The following is a 21,864-nucleotide window of genomic DNA, read 5'->3' as shown; positions in this document are numbered from 1 at the left end:
GTTGGTGACCCCCCCCCCCCCATCAATACAAATAATACTTTCACAGTCATTTGCAGACATGTACAGAGCTCTAAAAATTTGAGTCACCCTATCACACGGTCTCAGCTGAGGTCAAGCAAGGTGACATTCTGCCTTGTTTCTTACGGTGTCAACAAGTGTCCTCTTCACAGTCTATTCAGTGCACTTTTTTTTTGCGTTTTTATACTTTTATTGGTTATTTTACTGTCTAAAATGGCTCCCAAATGTTCTGAAGTGCTGGCTAGTGTTCTGAAGTGCAAGAAGGCTGTGATGTGCCTTGTGGAGAAAATATATGGGTTAAATAAGCTTAGTTTGAAGATGAATTATAGTGCTGTTGGCCATAAGTTCAATGTTAATGAATGAACAATGTACATTAAATAAGATATTTTTCAACTGAAACACACATAAAACAAGGTTACATATTGATCTGTTGCTGAAGATATTGTGGCCAGAGTCTCACAGGAGCCTAACCCTGTATTTGCCAAGGATAAAAAGAATTGACTGTGTAATAAATACTCAGAACTTTGACTGTCAACTTTGTCTTTCAGCCTTCCTTCTGGTCTTACAGAAGGAGCCACCTCTGAAAGAGTTGGGGCTATTCTTAATGGTTTTAACAGGGCAGTGAACACTCTGAAATAGCACAAGGCAATCTTCTTCTTAGCTTCTAGAGTCCCTTATAGTAACTTATAAAATATTACTTCTCATTAATTAAAAGTTCAGTTTGGGACACTAGACTAAACTATCTTGAAAGATTATTTTATGAGAAAATATTTTCAGCTTACCAGGTGGTGTAGTCCCTGCTGCAACTGTTCAACTCTGCCATTGTGGTGCAAAAGCAGCCATAGACAATAGTAAATGAATGGTTTTGACTCTGTGTGTGTGTGTGTGTGTGTGTGTGTGTGTGTGTTTTCCTTTAAAAGTTTTATTTATTTGAGAGAGAGAGAGAGAGAGAGCGCGCGCGAGCGCGCGCGCAAGTGGGGGAGGGGCAAAGAGAGAGGGGGACAGAGGATCTGAAGAGGGCTCTGCACGGGCAGTGGAACCGATGCAGGTCTCATACTCCTAAACCATGAGATCATGACCTGAGCTGAAGTTGCACGTTCAACTTGGTTTCTTACAGTAGTTATCAGTTTACTAGAAGGCTTGTAAACCATAGAAGGTGAAATACAGTTTTTTCCGTTACTGTGTTTCTCTGCTGGTAGTGCTGGGAGTGGTAATAATAGCAGAGGGAGCATTTATTAAATGCCAGGCACTATGCTTAGCACCTTATACTATATTTTATTTAATTACTATAGCCGTGTGAAGCAATACTATGTTTATTATCTCATTTTCAGAGAGAGAACTGAGGACCCACAGAGGTGAAGTAACTCACTTAAGGTCATAGGAAGTTGTATAACCTGGTTCTAGGATGGTTTTGACTTTGTAGCCAGCATGCAACACCTTTTGCCTAACCTTTTCTTATTTTCTGGTGTTTTACTAATTTGGGGATGTTGAGAGTTGGAATTTCACTGTATAGACAAATAAAGCTTTTATGAAGAAAAACATTCTATTTTTGTGAGTGAATAAGTAAGTAGATGAATGTGGGTTTTAGCTCTAATTCTTTATTTTTTAAAAATTAACTTGTTTGTGTATCTTGATAAGTATACAAATATGTTATAAAAGGAGAATCTATCCAAATGTGAGGCTTTGCTCCTTCAGTCTGCTGGGAGATATGTTTATATTGATCAATTAATTTGGAGGTTTTATTTTATTTGGAGGTCTTGTTTCTTTAATATCCTCATTAAATGGTTAGAAAGTCCTTTGCTTTTAAGTCACTAATATCATTTTGAACACAGAACCACACATTTGGGGGACATAGATTTGCATTTGTTGAATGAATAATAACTCAGCAGCACAACTGCATTCCTTGGTATAACTCTGCCAACTCTTTTTCCCATTGCCCATGCCTGCTGTGTCTGCTTAGTTCTCAGTTCTGAGTTAGTTCTCAGAATTAGCACAGAGCTTGTCATCAGCAATAAGATGGAGGTTATAAAAATGACTGTCACAGTTGCGAATATTGAAAAAGTGGAGATACTGGTGTAGCTGTTGCATGAGAAACGCTACCCTCCTATTACCCCTTTATGTTGAGTTCTCACTCACTGGGTCAACCTTTTATTTGGACTTGGTATTTGCCAGATAGATTTAGGAATCCAAAAATAATGATACTTGTTTTCTGGAAGCTCAAAGTCTCACATCAACTGATACACATATATATCACCTTATGAGTAAGTTTGTGTGTGTGTGTGTGTGTGTGTGTGTGTGTGTGTGTGTGCGCGCGCGCGTGCGTGTGCCTGATGCCTAAATGCAGGTGTTATGAGAAGAGGATTGTAGGAGGACAGAGGGAGGCACAACTGACCAACCTACTGCCTGGTGGGGGCAGGGAGGTCTTGTGAAGAAGGTCATTTTTGATGTAGGAATTGGAGTTTTCCAAGTGGAGCAGATGGAGTCGTTAGCCTCTCTGGAGAAAGATGACCACAGTAGGGAGAGAAAGGATGAAAAAACTTGGGAATGATATGAATTTTGTTAGCTTTGGAAGAGGATGGGGCAACAGATGAGGCTGGGAAAATACGGTGGGGCCAAATTGTGAAGTGCATGTGGTAATAGGGACAACTTCAGAAAGCTTTAGGGGTGCCTGGGGGGCTCAGTCGGTTAAGCGTCGACTGTTGCTTCAGCTCAGGTTATGGGATCACAGTTAGTGGGTCTGAGCCCTGTGTCAGACTCTGCGGTAATATGACAGTGTGCAGCCTGCTTGGGATTCTCCCTCTCCCTCTCTCTGTCTGCCCCTACCCAGCTCATGTGCATGCTCTCTCTCAAAATAAATAAGTAAACTTAAAAAAAAAAAAGCTTTAATTAGGGTGTAGCATGATCAGAACTTTATAAAAGTAATTCTGGTGACTAAAATTGATGGAGAAGTGCAGTGACTAATGGGGTCTATATTCTTCTGACTTCCAGCTTTCTCCTGTGCTTCTGGAGAGTATCTAGAAATGAAGAACCAGGTATGCAGCAAATGTGGCGAAGGTACCTATTCCTTGGGCAGTGGCATCAAATTTGATGAATGGGATGAATTGCCAGCTGGATTTTCCAACGTTGCAACATTCATGGACACTGTGGTCGGCCCTTCTGACAGCAGGCCAGATGGCTGTAACAAGTAAGAATCCAAGGGAGTCTCTGGATCTTGACTAAGTGCTTGAGAAGGGTATAGTTGCTCTTTTCCAGAAAGAAGTTGGGGATAATCTTGGTACTGAATGGGATTATAGATAAGCTAATTGCCAAGAGTCATTTTTTTTTTTTTTTTTTGGACAGTCACTACAAATAATGTAGGTGAATTTTCATGAGGTTAAAATAATTGCTCTTAGGACATAATAGCTACCATATTGAAAAATGCAGTAAAGCTATTAGAAAAACAAATTAATTTTCTGATAATAAATTTATAACATTGAAGCCAGTGGAATTTTTACAAACCCTTCTCTGATTTTATAGGGTAACTTTGGATTTGTTTTTCTTTTTCTCTGAAAGGAAGAATGTATAATCTTCATTTAGATACTCAATGATCTCCTGTAAGAGAGAGTAGGTTAAATAAGGTGGAAAGCTCTTTTGCTTAATTTCTACCTTTAAAAAAATTTTATAATTGAAGTATAGTTGGCATATGATATAACACTTTTAGACGTATAGCATAGTGATTTCACATTTATATATATTATGAAATGTTCGTGATAACTATAGTTACCCTCTGTCACCAGAGTTATTAAGATGTTATTGACTATATTACCTATGCTGTAATTTCTTCCTTTCTTTAGGGGATTATTAGCTTTGCCAATGACAACACTGGTGGAATGTTAAATTGTTTTAAAAAGATATAAAATGTTTATCTTTGGGCTGTAATCCTTCCTGTTCTCTTGTATTCGCTATATAACATTTCCTTCTATATGGCCATGTATAGAATAATTAAGCATTAGGCCTCTGGCTACTTTTGAACAAGAATGGCTTCTCAGGAACTGAACATTTTTACCATGAGCTAAGGATGCTGGGGAATAATTTAGCTGAGCTAAGATGCATTCTCTCCTTCCTACCTTCCCTTAATCCCTCTTGTTTTCCAGTGCTCTTTCTCTCTCTGCCAAGTGACATTTTTACTCTTTTGATAATCATTATTTCATTATATATAGAGAGTTGTGGCATTAGATATCATTAATGTCTAAATATATATATATTTATATGTGTATATATATGTATGTATATATGTACACACATATACATGTATATATACATGTATATACATATGTGTATAAATGTGTGTATATATTTTTTAAATGTAATTTAATATTTTTAAACAAAAGAGCTCTTTAGAGGACGGTACTAGTAGGATGTTATGGTACCTCAGATCTTTGTTTTAGTGTGTGAGAGATGTTGACATCGCTTCTTTTTCTACTTAGAATATGTAGTTTATTCAGTAAAGAAGTTTAATGATGAGTACAACTTTTTCAATGTACTGTATTGTGTAATTTTCTCAATGTGAATTTCAGTCTGATATTGTTATGATCATCTCCCTCCCTCCCTTGTTTTATCCATTCATCCAATCTTGCTTTAATTTTTTTTAACTGGTTGGGTCATATAGATGTATGCTGAACTTCATAAGGAGTTGTCAGAGTTTTCCAAAATGGTTGTATCACTGTAGACTCCAGTGTGTGTTTGAATTCTAGTTACACTACACATTTACCAATATTTTGTTTTGTCATGTTTTGTTTTATTTTAGCCATTTGTGTGTGTGTGTGTGTGTGCGTGCGTGCATGTGTGTGCACGCATGTGAAATGATACCTCCTTGTGGTTTTAATTTGCATTTCCCTTGAACACTTTTCATATGTTCATTGTCCATGTGTTTTATTTTTTTGTGTGTATGTGAGATGTCAACATGTTTTACCCATTTTCTATTTTTTGGGGTCATTTTATTATTGAGCTATATGTGATCTTTGTGTATTCTAGACATGAGTTCTTGTCATGTATATATTTATATAAAACTTAATATATACGTGCATACACAAATACATATATATATATATGTGTGATGTTTTCTCCCAGTTGGTGGCATTTGCCTTTTTATTTTCTTTTTTTGATTTTTTTTTAAAGTTTATTTATTTTGAGAGAGAGAGAGAGAGAGAGAGAGAGAGAGGGCAAGTGGGGCAGGGATAGATAGAGAGGGAGAGAGGGAGAATCCCAAGCAGGCTCTGCACTGTCAGCACAGACCCCCATGTGAGGCTCAAACTCACAAACTGTGAGATCATGACCTGAGCTGAAGTCAGATGTTTAACTGACTGAGCCACCCAGGTGCCCTGCCTTTTCATTTTCTTAATGGTGTCTTTTGATAAACCAAAGTTTAAAATTTGAGAAAGTACAATTTATCAGGTTTTTTTTCTGTTACGGTCAATGTTTTTTATATCTTCAGATATCTTTGCTAACCTTGATTACAAAGGCTATACCTTACAATATGCATTCTGACAGCATAATTATTTATTACTGTACCTTTTGCATAATATGTAAAACTTTACGACAGTGTGGTTACAATTATACCCTCATCTGTGTGCTATTGTCCTGTATTATATGTAGAAACATCTTATAAATCCTATAATACAATGAAACATATGTTAAATAATCAGTTGTTTTTAAAAGAACTAACGAGATAAAAACAATATAGGGGCACCTGGGTGGCTCAGTCCCTTTAGCATCCAACTTCGGCTCAGGTCATGATTTCATGGTTCGTGAGTTTGAGCCCCACATCGGGCTGTGTCCTGACAGCTCAGAGCCTGGAGCCTGCTTCGGATTCTGAGTCTCCCTCTCTCTCTGCCCCTCCCCGGCTCATGCTCTGATTCCCTCTCTCAAAAATAAATAAACATTGGAAAAAAGTTAAAGAAAAAGAGATGAAAAAATATAGCTTTATATGTTTGTCTACATAGTCACCATTATGGCTGCTCCTTCTTTCTTTATATAGATCTGAATGTTTAGGATTATTTTTTTCAACCAGTGAAATTTTCTTTATCATTTCTCATAGTATAGGTCTGCTGCTCCCAAATTCTCTCAGCTTTTCTTTACCTAAAAGAAAGAAAGCCTCTCTTTTTTTTTTTTTTGGCTTCCATTTTGAAGAATATTTTCTTGGACATTGGACTGTTGACTTTACTTTTCTCTTTCTCTGCTTTAAAGATGTTCTACTACCTTCTGAACTCTCCCTTATTTGTGATGAAAAGCTAGCTGTATTGTTTATGATTAATTCCCTTGTATGTAAAGTGCCTTAATTTCTCTATTTATAAAATGTTCTCCATATTTTTGCTACTTAGCAGTTTGACTATGACATATCTGGCTTTGGTTTTCTTGTTTTTACTTCAAGTTTAGTGAGCTTCTTGGATTTGTAGGTTGATAGTGTCACCAAATTTAGCAATTATTTTAGCAGTTACTTCATCATTAATGTTTTTCTGCCTTTTTCTCTCCCTCTTCTGTTTCTTTAACTCCAATTACACATAGGTTAGACCACTTGATATTGTCTGAAGGTCACTGAGGCTCCTTATTTTTTTTCAAATTTTTTTCTCTCATAATTCAGAATGCATGATTTCTATTGCTCTATCACTAACTATCTTTTTTCTTTTCTTTTTTCAGTCTCAAACTTGCTCTGAGCCCATCTGGTGAATTTAAAATTTTACATGTTATGATGTTTCAGTCCTAGAATTTCCATCTAGTTTATTTTATGGCTCTTATTTCCCTTAAATACTCGAGATTCTTTATTCCTTCACTTATTGTACTCATCTTTTATTTATAGTCGACTCTATTTGGAAGAACTGTCTTAAATACTTGCCTGGGATTTTTTTTCCTGTCTTTTTTCTCCATTAAGGGTCATATTTTCCCACTTATTTGCATGTCTAGTAAATTTTTATTATATCTTGGGCATTGTGAATGTTAAGGTGTAGGGAATGTGGATTATTTTTTTTTCTTCATTTTAAGAGTGCTGAATTATGTTCTGGCAGGCATTTTAGGTACTGAAAGACCACTTTGACCTCATCAGGCCTGGTTTTATTATTTTTTAGGGTGGCTCTGTATTAGTTTCGCACTTAGTTCTAGGTCATGGCCTTTATTTTAGTGAGGGAGTTGGCAAACTGTGGCCTTTGGGCTCTCTCTTTGTTTTTGTAAACAAAGTTATATTGGAAGACAGCTGTACTCATTTATTTATGCATTGTCTGTGGCCGCTTTTCAGTTACAACAGCAGAATTAAGTATTGCAGGAAGGACCAGATGGTCCACAGAGCCAACAATATTTAGTCTCTGGCCCATTATGAAAAGGTTTGCTAGTACATGCTTTAGGGCATGGCCCTTATTTTCCAAGATGTGGCACTTCTGGGGTCTCCCATAAATGCCCAGTATGGTTATCAAGTTTTCTCCTGTCTGGCTGACCTGGAGCTCCAGTGACTCCCATTAAAGTGAGCTCTGTGATTATGTCTCAGCTTTGCAGTGGCTGTTTTCTGCTATGTCTGGACACTCCAGCCCCAAGCCCAGAGAAACTCCATATGGACTTCTGGACACCCTGTTCTCTGATTCTCAGGCCTATAAATTCCAAGTGCTTCAGCTGCCCTAATGACTCATTTCTGCTCCTCAGCTCGGTGAGACTCTGTGCTCTGCTTGAGTGCTGTCTCCTGGTGCCACAGTCTGGGAAGTGTCCTGAAAAGTGAGGTCAGGGTCAGTTTGGGCATTTTCTTGCTCTCAAGAATCTCAGTCCTGCATTGTGTATTGTCAGTGCTTGAATATGGCTCATGTTTTTTCTTTAGTTTAACAGTTAAAGAGAAAGGGCAAATCCAAATACCAAATAGTGAGTCATGTTGGGATCTGGAAATCTCAGGCTTCAGATTTTTTTCCTGTTAGAAGAAAGAAAAGAATTTGCCCAAATCTCATTCTTATCCATATAAACAGTTACATCTGAAGAGAAGGGTGTTAAGTTGTGCTTTCATACATTTTGGTTAGAAATATTTTTGGCCAAAGAGTCAACAAGTGACTCATTATTGGTTTATCTAAGAATTAGGGTTAGATTTACAACTTAATTTAATTACTTAATTAATATATTTATTTAATTTAGAGAGTGACTGTGTGTGTGTGAGCATGTAAGGGGTAGAGAGAGGGAGAGAGAAAATCCCAAGCAGGCTCCGTGTTGTCAGTTCAGAGCCTAACTCAGGGCTCAATCTCATGAACTGTAAGATCACGACCTGAACCAAAATCAAGAGCCAAATGTCCAACTGGCTGAGCTACCCAGGTGCCCCAACAACTTACATTTTATTCACCAGTGTGTTTTCTTAATTTTTCACTTTTTTAAAACAAAAATTCCAACCAGACTCTTACCCCTATTATATACTCTGAAACTGTGATCTATATTTTACCTAGATTCACTTTAAATGGATTTTTACTAGTACTATTCCTTCTTTCATCTCAAGGAGCTCCCTCATCCCCCTGCCAGGTATATGTGTTTATAAATAAAACTTGAGATGATGTTTGAGAAAATAATTCTACCTCAGACGATTGTAGTTTGTGGTCATCTATTTGGTAATCAAATTTTTGGTGGAAAAATAGCAGTTTCCTAGCAAATGAATCACATAACCTTAACAAATTTAGGAAGTCCTGTGCCATAAGAAATGAACCTTTTCCCAGTAACGTGTTGGCCTTCGAGTTCCAGAGAAGCTTGAGACTTCTCTGCTGTGCTTTGCCGATGGAACTACTTCTGAAACTGAGTTAGGTAACTTGTGAACAGAAGAGGTTTCTGAATGCTAATGTAAAAATGCCTGTTGGTTTTGTTTCCACAGCTCTTCTTGGGTCCCTCGTGGAAATTACATAGAGTCAAATCGTGATGACTGCACAGTATCTTTGATCTATGCTGTGCACCTTAAGAAGTCGGGTTATGTCTTCTTTGAGTACCAGTATGTCGACAACAACATCTTCTTTGAGTTCTTTGTAAGGCCTTTTATGTTCTCGAATTCACTTTTTGAGGAAATTCATGTAAAATTTCCATTAATCAGTTGTTGCCATTGCATTGTATGCCTCCTCATTTTTTCCTGTTAATTGAACCTTTTGATCTGAAAAGAAAACCTTATATTTCTCTATAATACTTCATTTTCTGGTTAGTGTTGTTACCTCTGAACTCTCACCTTGTCGAGTAACATTGGGCTTGTTTCATTTTTGGTTATGATCATTGGATGAACATTTGATTTAGACTTTTTGTGTGAAAAATACCTTCACCGAGAGTCATTTTAATTTTTTTTTTTATAACTACAGATGCGATTTTATTCAAAATATGTTTTCACCAATTTTTGTGTTTTTTTTTTCCTCTTTGCAGTTTCAAGCATTTGACTGATTTATGTGTAAACTTGGGCAATATTATAAAAATAGAAGTGGCTGTATGTTTCTGATTCTGTCAATTTTGTACGATCTAAAGGCATCAGTGGATGAGATAGTTGATGTCTCTGGTAACAGATGAAATAGCCTTACGGAATATAGGATAAAATAATAGTCTGACAGAATAGGCTGTTATCACTAAAATTATTTAAACATTTAATATAAAGTGTATCTAATCTAGGAAATATTTGTTGTGTCAGCCACTCTGATGCTTGAGAAAATGTTTTCGGATTGACTTATAAAACCAAAAAAAAAAAAAATGTGTGTTCTACATATAAGTGGGAAAAATATCTTACAAATGTTCCTGTGGTCCAAATCTCAGGAGCCTATGTGCTAGTAATGCTAAAACAAATTTATATTGCTCCTGATTATGGAAATTGTTAGTCAGAAGTTTTTTGGTAGGAAGAGATATTTGCTGTTGAAGTATGAGCCTTGGATTTGAAGTCAAGAGATTCTGGCTCAGGCCCCAACTACAGTGGCTAGTTGTGTGTTTCGGGCAATTAAAGTTAACTTTCCAGCCCTCAGCATTCCCTTTTGCCAAGTGGATTGTATGACAAGACCTTTTAAGGAGCCTCCTGGTTCTAATCTTTTGATGACTTTAAGATGTTAAGTAACATTCAAACAGATTTCCTTTTGAAGCTACATTTTGTTTGCAAAACACTTCTTAGAGTAAATGATTCCCAACTCCATGGGACATTTTTGCAATCTTACTAAAACTGGAATAAAGTTAAGAAGCAAGGTAATTATGTAACTGTTAGAATAAGCATTTAGTTTTTGTATTGTCAAGTAAGTCCTTTGAGAGTTGTTGGTAAAGGTACTCTTGAGGCATGAAGTTTGATTACTTCCTTTCAGTGGTCCCTTTGTTCTTCTGGTTATAGACTGAGAAGGGGTGGTGAGTTCATGTTCCTTCTTTTATTGATGTTTCAGCCTGATAGGGAGAAGTTTATTGACTCAGAAAGTCAACACTTAAGTCGTCATGCTCATGGTTAATGGAAAGGAAATGTCTCAAGACTGAAAGATGCACTTGTACCTAGAGACATTACACAATTTAAATTTTTTTTAAACGTTTATTTATTTTTGAGAGACAAGAGAGACAAAGCACGAGGAGGGGGAGGGGCAGAGAGAGAGGGAGGCACAGAATCTGAAGCAGGCTCCAGGCTCCGAGCTGTCAGCACAGAGCCTGACGCAGGGCTCAAACCCACGAACTGTGAGAACATGACCTGAGCTGAAGTCAGTTGCTTAACTGACAGAGCCACTCAGGCGCCCAGAGACATTACACAATTTAAAGCAATAAAGTAATTTTAGAACTATGTGGGACCTTCATTCAGCTCCTCCACTCTTCTTTTTAAATGACAAAACTGAAGCCTAGAGAGAATAAGTGATTGGACTAAGGTCATAGCTTTACTACTTACCTTTAGAATGAAGAACAGAAATCAGATTTCAAAATGCCAGTAGAATGTCCTGAAAACACATGATGTTTGATTTCAGCTGAAAAAAAAAAATGCTTTCAGCTTTTCCAAACATTGATCATCAAAGGTATATTTAGGGTCCATAGCTGCTTAAAAATGGCTTACCACTTGCATTAGAATGGCCATTATGCTTATAGTATAAATATGACGATTAGATTTAGTTAAAAAAAAAAATAGCCTCAGTAGGTGATATTCCCTGATCTTTTGAGATGTTAAAACGATCTATTTTCCTGTTAATAACCTTTATGAAATATCTATTACAGAGTACATTTTTTAATAATTTTCTTAAGTTTATTTTTTATTGAGAGAAAGAGAGAGCATAAGCTGGGAGAGGTGAGAGAGAGGGAGACACGGAATCCGAAGCAGGCTCCAAGCTCTGAGCTCTCAGCACAGAGCCTGATGTGGGGCTCAAACACATGAACCGTGAGATCATGATCTGATCTGAAGTCAGACACTTACCCCACTGAGCCACCCAGGCTCCCCCAGAGTGCATTTTCATGTTGTTTTTAAACTAGTCTGGAAGGTGAATACAGTGGCAAAGATGTAGAGACGAAAGAAATAGCAATTCTGGCAGAAGTAGAGGGGATGAGTTCTTCCTTTAACCCTACTCTGTTGCTGACTCTTGTGCAATACTGCAAAATAGCCTAACCTTTTGATGTCTGTGTATTCTTCACAGGCCTGGAAAAATAGTGCGCAAACTCTGAGGCATTTTGTAAGAGTTGTCTGGAAAACACAAAGTGTTTGGTGCTAAAGATAGTAGCTGTAGTCATTTGAATTGGCTTGGCATATGATTAACATTTATCCTCCTCCCCCCACCCCCCACCCCCCCACCCTGAAAAAATTTAGGGCTTTGGCTTTGGCTGTAGCCACTTACCTATGTTTGGACTTTGGAATAAGTCCTGTGGAACTGAACACAAAGCAGATTTCATTTATTTATTAATTTAAAATGTTACTGCCCTAAATCTTACAAAAATAAACTTTATACTTTGGGGCCTGCATGGTGAATGCAAGCTTTGGACACATTTGATAAGTTTTTGGTGATGACTTTTCTCCTTTCTGTGAATTTTCAGGGTTGACTGCTCTGATCCTCTCTCCTTCCCTCCTCTCTGTTCTTAACCCTTTTCTTACAATAATGAGGATGCTTTACTTAGAACCACAGTAAACAGTTGTCACTTGGGCTCCAGAGGCCTTGGTTATGCTTACTTGCTGAGAATTACTCACAGCCATTATTTAGTATGTATTGAAAGAAGCTCTTACAGCCTGTCTTGTGCTGAGTAGTGCCTTTAATTAAAGCTATTATTCAAGAAGCTTTACTGGGGCCATTGTGTTTTATCCATAGATTCAAAATGATCAGTGCCAGGAGATGGACACCACCGCAGACAAGTGGGTAAAACTCACAGACAATGGAGAATGGGGCTCTCATTCTGTAAGTCTCTCTTTGTTCTTCTTCTCTCCCACCAACCCTCATTCTGCTCCTTCCTTTTCCCAATCTTATAAAGAAGTTTATTTTATGAAAAAAAAATTGTTCATTAATTTAGACAATTTCTGGGTAGGGAAGAAATTGCCTCAAAGTTTCATGGACACAGGGTCTTTCTAGATGTTTTTTTCCTACCTTTCTCTTTGGGTTTCTTTCCCTTCTCTTCACTGTCAGACTCCAACTCTCCTCCTTTTCAAAGGGGCATTGACAAGAAATAAGGCTATTGAAAACTAATACACAGAACCTCTGGGTGTGTAAGTTTGCGTATGTGCCTGTCATGTGGGAGAGGATCAGTGGCTCTTGGCACTGGACGGATCCTTTGTTCCATCTTTCTCTGCAGTGTCTCCAACAAGTGACTTTCAAACTTGTTTTGTTGGGGGCTGTACTGACTCCATTGTTGGACAGCACTGCATCTCACAAAATCCATCCGTGTTTGAAGCCAAACCTGCTTCCTGTCTATTTGTCACCTGTTGCTCAAACTTCTACCCTCTCTGGTCACATTTGGTAAAGTTACTACCTACTCTCCACAGTACAACTCCAAAAGCTTGAAAGCAATGATCAGGTAACACAGTCTGTGAATCTGTTATTATTGGAGGCCCTCTCCCGTTGGAGTAAGGCATGGATTTAAAATCTAACTCTGGCTTACTGTAGTTGTGTCTCTTTAGGTAATTGGCTTAATCTCTTTGAATCTGAGTTTTCACGGAAGACATGCGGGCAGTCTTGCAGGGTTAAATGAGATGTTATACAGGAAAGTCCTCATGTGGTACCTACGGTGTAGACTAAGCTCTATGTCAATAAGTGACCATCTTCCCTCACCTTTCCGTTATAGCAGGTGCCCCATCCTTGAGTGATTCATACAGTGTACCCTCTCTGACTATTTTTGATCTGTATGCCTGGAAGTGGTAATAGAACCACTTAAGATCCATTTGTCTAAGCATTCATTAAGCTGCATTTTGAAGGTACAAGTAACTCTTGGCAACAAATATGCTTTCTTCACTTAACCCAGGGGAAAGTATGTAATGTATAACTTTGCTGAATCTCTGGCATTGTGAAATACATGTTTTAATTTTATGGAGCTTGAATCTGGCCAGCCAGAGACTACACAGAAGAATGAAAGGGGCAAATGAGAAATCAAGGAACTCTTATATCAGTTCCTTTGACAGAAACGGCATGAGATTTATCAGAAAAGTCATTTGATATGTAAAAAGAACAATGTGCTGGTGGCAAAGGAAGCAAATATTAGATGTACTGATCATTTAAGTGCTGGAGATACACATTTAAATCATGTTATTTTACATGATTTTTCTCTGGTTGCTGTTGGAGTATTGTTTCTTAAATAATTTTATTTCTATTTATTTATTTTGAAATATTGCTTTTAAGTTTATTTATTTTGAGAGAGAGTGAGAAGGTGCAAACAGGGGAGAGTCAGAAGGGGGGGTGGGGAGAGAGAGAATCCCAAGCAAGCTCTGCACTGTCAGCGTGGAGACTAATGTGGGGCTCAAACCCAGAACCGTGAGATCTTGACCTGAGCTGAAACCAAGAGTTGGACGCTTAACCCACTGAGTCGCCCAGGCACCCCTATTAAATAATTTTAGAAGGAAGCAAACTCATTCTGTTGCCTTTTGTTTTCAGAGCCCAAAGATCTGCTTGTGAATAGTGGCAGTCAATACATACTGGGCTGCGTGTCTTTTTACTGTCTAGAATGAGCACCTTTTAATTATGAGCCAAGACTTCATGCACATGGTTTAAAAATCATTTTCTCTTTTTGTTCAGACTTAAAGAATTTTCTTTTCCTTCTTTACTGGCATATTTTTTTTGGATTGGCAAACTGTTTGTTTGTTTTTTTAAGAGAATGTGACCACAACAGATCTTAGGTCTGAATTTGCAGTAGACTTAAGGTTGTAGGTTCCCAATTAATGGTGTTTCATAAAAATGTCTTGAAAAGTGTATATGGGATCAGCTTTCAGGTATGGTTGAAGGAGCCTGGTTTATCTGATGTGAGTGCCCTGTCTTCCTCTTTACAGGTAATGCTGAAGTCAGGCACCAACATACTGTACTGGAGAACTACCGGCATCCTTATGGGTTCTAAGGCAGTCAAGCCTGTTTTGGTAAAAAATATCACAATTGAAGGTATTTCATAGCAATCTGTTTTGGTGGTCACACATCACATTTTAGAGTTAGTTAAAACATTGGCTAAATGTTTGCTTTGGATATCTGAAGGGCTTATGGGATAGGATACATGTCTAAAGACCATGATTTTATTTTGGACAAGTTGACTGGTGTTTTTATACCTGTAAACTAAATTTAATCTCTGTGAAAAAATAAGTATGATAACAATTTTGGTGTCTTTAAGTAAAATAAAATGATCCTTGTTCATAAGAACCTATTCTTCATTCAACAGATGTCTATTGTGCCAGGCATGGAGCTCACTGGGATATAACAGCTCACAGTTATATCTGTAGAAATAACAATAACATAAACTTCTCTGCCTGACTGTCTCCTAAACCTCTTATGCCTCTCTGAACCAGTCAGGCATTTTCTGGCCCAGGAGAGAAGCCAATAAACTCTGGAATAGTTCATTCTCAATTAGGGCTACTTTTAATTAAAGCAGTGATTCTCCTTTATTAATGGCTTCTATTTTATTACTTTCTGTACTGGTTCCTGTGACACTAACTCATTAGTCATGGGGACATCTGCTGGCAAAGGCTGGAATTACAAGCCAGAAGAAAAGGCCATTTCCCCTAGGGTCTGTTATGTCTTGCCTGTGACTTAATGATCAGTGGAGGAAAAGGGAACAGGTGGCCATAAAGGTCAGAGAAAAGTAGGCTCATAGAGAGCTTAGAGTTAGTGGAATTGTCTTTTTGACGACTCAGTTGATAATTTAGTATACCTCTGTTGAAATCTCAATCTCTTGTTTAAGTGTCTGCTCTACTTAGGATGCATAGGATAGTTTCTATCCCAGTTTTTTGCACACGGTAAATACTTCGTTGCTGTTGCATGAATGGGATAAAGGATCCCGGCTCACTATTACTACTTCTCTCACTTCTGGTAGAAGCAGCAAGAAGGTGCTGATCTGCTTGTTGCTCGTGGGTCCTCCCTCCCATGCTCTGGTTTTCATTACCACACAGGGGTGGCATACACATCAGAATGCTTTCCGTGCAAGCCAGGAACCTTCAGCAACAAACCAGGCTCGTTCATCTGCCAAGTCTGTCCCAGAAACACCTACTCTGAGAAAGGAGCCAAAGAATGCATCAAGTGTGAAGAGGAGTCCCAGTTTTCAGGTAGGACTGGTCTTTGCCAGTTAATAGTCTTTGTTCTTTCTCTCTAAAATTATGTTTGTTTACAGTGTAGAGTCATGAGCCAGAAGTCACACGTAAAATGTGGGAACGGTGTGCCAGGAACCAAGTGCTAAAGTGAATCAGTATTGAATGGATAAAATACAACTTATTGCCCTTTGTGCATGACTTTTCCATTTGTAATTTTTTCTGTTCTACACCCTACAGGGAATTACTTTGGATATATTTATACTAATCTAAAAAAATCAGATTGTAATTTTACATGATTTGTTGGCATAGAGATGTACTTAGAAAATTTTAATTTGTTGCAGATTTACAGTGTTCAGATAATAATGGAAGAAATCTAATGTCTTCTTGGAAAAATTATATGTTTCTTGTGTATCATGGAAACATGTATTGCTCCAGGGTAAATAAAAATACAGGCCTTTATTTTCCTTAGGTCTAGCTAGTTCCTCCTAAATTCCTTCAGTGAGGAAGGTTATTTTTAATTTTTATTTGTCTGCTTTTTTTGTTTTGCTTTGATTTTTGCTTTTACTGAGAGTCACAACATACATGACTGATTTCTGAAATGCATTTTTATGTTGCAGAGGAAGGGTCCAGCGAATGTATGGAGCGACCTCCCTGTACCACAAAAGACTATTTCCAGATCCATACTCCATGCGATGAAGAAGGAAAGGTATACAGGCTGTATTCAGTCACCTGCATTCCGTTTTAATCCAACCCTCTTCCCAATTTGAGCAGACTCTACTTTGTTGGTGAGAGACTTAAATGAGTTGATTTATAACACATGTCTGTAAGTGGTATGGCGGAAGTTTAAAAATGTCGATTTTGAATCCTGGTGTCCTGGCTTTGATTTCACACTATTACTTATTAGTGCTGTGGGCTGGTTACTTGCTCTAAGTCTTTTTTTTTTTTTTTTCCATCTGTACAATGGGGCTGATTCCTACCTCATAAGGCCACTCAGAGAATGCATGAGGTATTCACTTTAAAGTTCTTAGCATAGTGTCTGGCACCTAGTGAGTGCTCAATAAATTACTGCTATTCTTAACAGGAATTTTTTTAAAAGAAATAATAGGATCAGGGGGAGCACAACCTTTAAAACGTGTACTATGACTCCCAGGATGGAAGCATCTTATTTGGTTCCTCAGTAGGTTTGATCAATAAAAGCCATGCAGCCATAGGCACATTCAGTTATGGCAGATTATTATGTAATTGCATTTAGAAAACGCAAAGTAATTACCATACAGACGGCACTTAGCCAGAGGAAGAATGCATACATGAACCCTGCAGTTGATGTGCTGTTCTCTTTATTACAGTTAGACTGTATTAGCTTATGTCTCGGAGAAATGGATTCAAGTGGCTGCAATGCAGCATTTTTTTTTTGTTTACATCTTTGAAATAATGGCATTAAATTAATTTTTTTACACATTTATTTTAGAGAGAGAGTGCAAGCAGGGGAGAGGGGCAGAGGGAGAGAGAGAGAGAGAGAGAGAGAGAGAGAGAGAGAGAGAGAGAATCTTAAGCAGGCTCCATGCTCAGTGCAGAGCCCAACGTGGGGCTCAATCCCATGACCCTGGGATCATGACCTGAGACAATATTTAGAGTCTGATGCTTAACAGACTGAGCCACCCAGGCTCCCCCATGGAATTTCATTTCTTGACCTAACTTGGAGAATACACATAGATGTCAGTATTGCTTTTGTTTTTAATTTTGTATCCGTAGTTTCTAGTGTGTACTTTTTATATTTATATTATTACTCTTGCTCTTAGTCCTAAAATTATTTAAGAATTGACTTTTGAATACTTAAGACCAAGCATATTCTGGTATTTACAGGAGAGTCATTACTTAGAATAATTCAAGAGAAGGCCAGTTTACATTAGTTGAAAAATTTTTTTTAAGTTTATTTATTTGTTTTGAGAGAGAGAGAGAGAGAGAGAGAGAGAGAGAGATGGGGAGAGAAAATGAGCGGGGCAGGGGGCAGAGAGAGAACCCCTAGCAGGTTTCACACTGTCAGCACAGAGCCCATTGTGGGGCTTGATTCCTTGAACTGCAAAATCATGACCTGAGCCAAAATCAAGAGTCAGACGCTCACCCAACTGAGCCACCCAGGCACCCCTAAATTAGTGGAAAATATTAATAATTATATGTATTATTTTTAATAAGTATATGTATTATTTTTAATAAGGACAGTAACTCAAACAACCCTTAAATTAGAAGGAGTTATAAAGTAATATCTTGATGGCCCTATAATAGTGGCCAAACAAAGGGTATTTCCAATTAGAAAATACATGTAGAGAACTACATGTATGTTGAAAGTAATTTGAAATAATGGTACTTAACTAAATTTTTTAAAACTAAACTTGACTTATTTAAGTAAGGTGAATTGAATTTACTTTATTGTATGTATAGTAATCACTAATTCAGCATTACTGAAGCTTATGTGAATGAGATCTACAAATGGTTCTAGTCTTGGCTATAATGAAAATATTTAAAAGTGCTGTTTTTATTATGTCAACAAGTAGTTTTTTGTGTCAGTGAATACTGTGACAAGATTTAGTTGACCTGGGCCAAAAGGAAGTAAAGCTATACATTAAATGTAGAATGCACGGAACACACACACACATCTGTGCACACATATGCATGCACCCATAGGCATGTTGTGTTCACACATTCACACAAATTGCTTTCTTTGTTGAGTCTGGGTAACCCCTGAACATGTTCTCAGTGTAGAACAACACATTGTACTAGCACTCCATAAACCCAGTGAATCTTTAAAAAGTGATTTGAGACTTATTTCAAGATAAAAATGTCTCACTTCAGAAGTAAACAAAAACCAAAAGGAACTTAATTAACAGATACAATTAATTAATTAATTAGTGGGGAAATAAAGATTGCACATGTGAATTTGAATTTTTTCTTTTTTTTTGTTTTTTGTTTCAACATTTTCATTTGTTCTGGTTTCATCTTTTAAAAAGGTATTCTAGGGGCACCTGGGTGGCTCAGTCGGTTATGCATCCAACTCTTGATTTCAACTCACGTCATGATCTCACGGTTCATGAGTTAAAGCCCCTGCATTGGGCTCCCACTGATAGTGTGGAGCCTGCTTGGGATTTTCTCTCTCCCTCTACCCCACTTGCACACTTGTGCTCTCTCTCTCAAAATAAATATATAAAGTTTTTTTAAAAATAGAAAAGGTATTTTATTCTTGCTTGGCTCATCCTGGTGATTTGCTGGTGGTTTAGTGATGTTTTCAGGTCGTTCAATGACTGTGGCTCTTTTTGTCCTGTCGTATTCTCTTTGATCTTATTTTCCCCTTGTGTGGAGATGATCCTCAAGGAAAGCAGCTACTGATGTATACAAGCTTTTGGACATGATAATTTATATGACGCAGAAATGCCCAGGTTTCTCTATTCATTCGGAAGTTTAGTTATTTGATTGCTTCCTTCCAATATGGAACATTTTTCAGAAATATTTTAATTAGTAACTGAAACCGTTCTAATCCTGATTGAGAGACTCTGATTAACATCATGAAAAATGTGGAATGTCTATTCATTCATTCATTTATTCAGTGAATCTTCACTGAGCACTGGTTATATTCAGAGTGCTGGGTGATGAGGGCAGAGCCAGGGACAGGCAGAAGAAGAAGGTAAATGTCTTCCTGGATTGTAGGGCAGTGGTTGTCAACTTTTTTGTGTGCATCAGACTCACCTCGAGGTTCCCATCCCAGATTTTCTGTTTCAGCCGATCTGGGGTGGGACCTGAGAATTTGTATGTGTTTTTTTAATTTTATTTACTTTTTTTTTTTTAAAGTTTATTTGTTTATTTTTGAGAGGGGCAGAGAGAGAGAGGGAGAGAGAGAATCCCAAGCAGGCTCCACGCTGCCAGCACAGAGCCTGACACTAGGCTCTAACTCCTGAAACCGTGAGACCATTACGTGAGCAGAAACCAAGAGTTGGATGCTCAACTGACTGAGCCACCCAGGTGCCACAAGAGAATTTATATTTCTAAGAAGTTCCCAGGTAATTCTGATTCTTCTGGTCTAGGATCTCAGCAGTTTGAGAACGACTGGTCTGGATTTCAGTGGAATAGAGATAGTCTGTCAAAAAAAAAAAATTTATTTCCAATTGTGATTAGTGCTACAGGAAGAGAAGTCTGAGTTTTATGGGGATCTGACCTAGCCTGAGAAGGCTTCAGAACTGTATGAAACCTCAGGCCCAGGTATGGAAGAAGAGCATTTTGGGAAGAGGAGCAGATTGGTGAAGATCTGATGTAGGAGGGAGCATGGTGTGTCTGAAGAACTAAAGAGATATGAGTGAGACTGGAGTGTGGGGATGTGGTAGGGGGTTGCATTAGCTGCAGCTAATGGCATAGTTTCATGCCAGAAGAGGGAGGTTTCATAGTGGTGAATTAACTTGAAATTTTTGTGTATGTTTTGTTTTCAAAATGTTCAGAGCCCATTTTTTAAATATATTGAGATATACTCATATGGCTGCATGCAAGCCCATGCACAGATTCATTGCTGGAGATTTGAACTTAAAAAATCTTCACCTTGCTAATGGCCAGGTAGTCATCGAGAGAAGGCATCTTTTAATGTTTGGCAACATATTTGAACCAGCTTCTCTGATCTTCCAATGGCTAAGATAGGGAATTGTGGACTAAGTGATCTGGTTAAGACGATATATGGCTAACTGAGGAACTGTATGTAAACGTCTGACTTAATAAATGGATATCGACTAGGAATGTAGTTGATATTAACTGGCAGTGTAGTTGGTATCATGTATTGGCTGTAGGAATATAAATTTAGCAAACTAATTATATATATCCTATGTCATACCAAGAAGAATATGAGTACATGTGACTTATTTTCAACATTTGATTTAAAAATCCTCAACTTACATGAGGATATTAGGGATAAGTGTGTTGAACTGTAAATCAGTAAAGCTGGGGAGAATGACAAAAGTAAAATTTAGAGAGACCTCAGTGTGCTTGAACAGTGAGCTCAAATGACCAAGTGTTGGTGCTTATTTGTGTTAAAGTCTCAGATATGAAAGTATTTAGAAAAGAGAAAACATGAACTTGCCAAAAATATTTCAAAGAGAATCCAAACTTTAGAACCTGGCTTACCAAAGAAAAAATGCAACAGAAATTTAATGGGGGAAAAAACTCCCAAAAATATGAAGGGTACTTAGTTTTCAGGTAAGTAGGTACATAGTTGAAAAACAAGTCCCCCACTTGTTTATCCTATCCACAAAGGGTGTCCCAGGTCTGCTTGCAGAAGTTAGAGGGATGAGATGATTTTGTTAGGGAGTCAACCACTTACAGACAAGGCTTAAGCTTTTGTTTATTTTGGGTAACAGAGCTAGATAGAGTAACTTTATTATTATTATTTTTTTGGTCTTTTATCTCAGGGTAAATGGTAGTTCCCTCCCATGCTCTGACCATGGGATGCGATACACATTTCTTCTGAATGGGTTGCAAAGCAAAGTGTCAGTTTTGCTTCCACACTTGGAGATGATTGACAATTCTGTCGATGAAATTAAAAGATACTTTTCAGCATTTGGGGTGAGTGGAAGAGGGCAGGAGCCTCTTGACTCACATGACTGGGAATTCAACCCAGAGCCAACAGCTTTATTAGGACGTTTTTCTCTTGATCTTCTCATTGGTATTCTTGGCACAGTTTGCTTTCCTTCAGAGGCAAGCTCATTCCTGTGGTACCAGATGCCTGTTGGCTTCTCCACTATCGTCCTCACAGCTTTTGATCAGAGGGAGGCACTGAACAAGTTTCAGAAAACACTCTTACTAGTCCTGCTTGAATCGTGAGCCAACCCCAGACCAGCCATTCTGTCCACTAGCGTGGGATACTCTGTTTGGACAGCTTCGTTCACTGACTGATCCCTGTGGCTGGGCAGCTGGACTGTATAACTCCCTTTTCCTCTCAGTGTTACACAAGTCAGTTCCTAAAGAGGAAAAGATGATATCTCTTACCACACTGAAAAGAGAGTGATTCTGTGCAGTTTCACAGAACTCTTCTGCTCTTAAATAACATGAATAGACATGGCAAGGTTGTCTTCATATACTGGGAATTGCCACAGAATTTTTTGCATACCTCTACTGATAGTTTCATCAGTGGTCATAGAAGGTTTGCTAGTGTTTTGGTA

At 37.9% G+C, this 21,864-nt stretch overlaps 1 protein-coding gene across 1 annotated transcript in view; it reads left to right on the top strand.

Moving 5' to 3' along the window:
- The window catches only part of ELAPOR2 (endosome-lysosome associated apoptosis and autophagy regulator family member 2), a 175,837-nt gene that overhangs the window by 100,599 nt on the left and 53,374 nt on the right, over positions 1–21,864 (top strand). Inside the window, exons 3-8 of the mRNA XM_060632367.3 lie at positions 3,007–3,202; positions 8,876–9,023; positions 12,273–12,359; positions 14,435–14,540; positions 15,539–15,691; positions 16,294–16,382. Coding sequence (XP_060488350.1) covers positions 3,007–3,202; positions 8,876–9,023; positions 12,273–12,359; positions 14,435–14,540; positions 15,539–15,691; positions 16,294–16,382 — 779 coding nt within the window. The remainder of the gene's footprint in view (positions 1–3,006; positions 3,203–8,875; positions 9,024–12,272; positions 12,360–14,434; positions 14,541–15,538; positions 15,692–16,293; positions 16,383–21,864) is intronic.

The sequence above is a fragment of the Panthera onca genome, chromosome A2, assembly GCF_046562875.1.
Source record: "Panthera onca isolate mPanOnc1 chromosome A2, mPanOnc1 haplotype 2, whole genome shotgun sequence".
NCBI classification, from domain to species: Eukaryota; Metazoa; Chordata; class Mammalia; order Carnivora; family Felidae; genus Panthera; species Panthera onca.
This window is presented reverse-complemented; position numbering and strand designations above follow the sequence as displayed.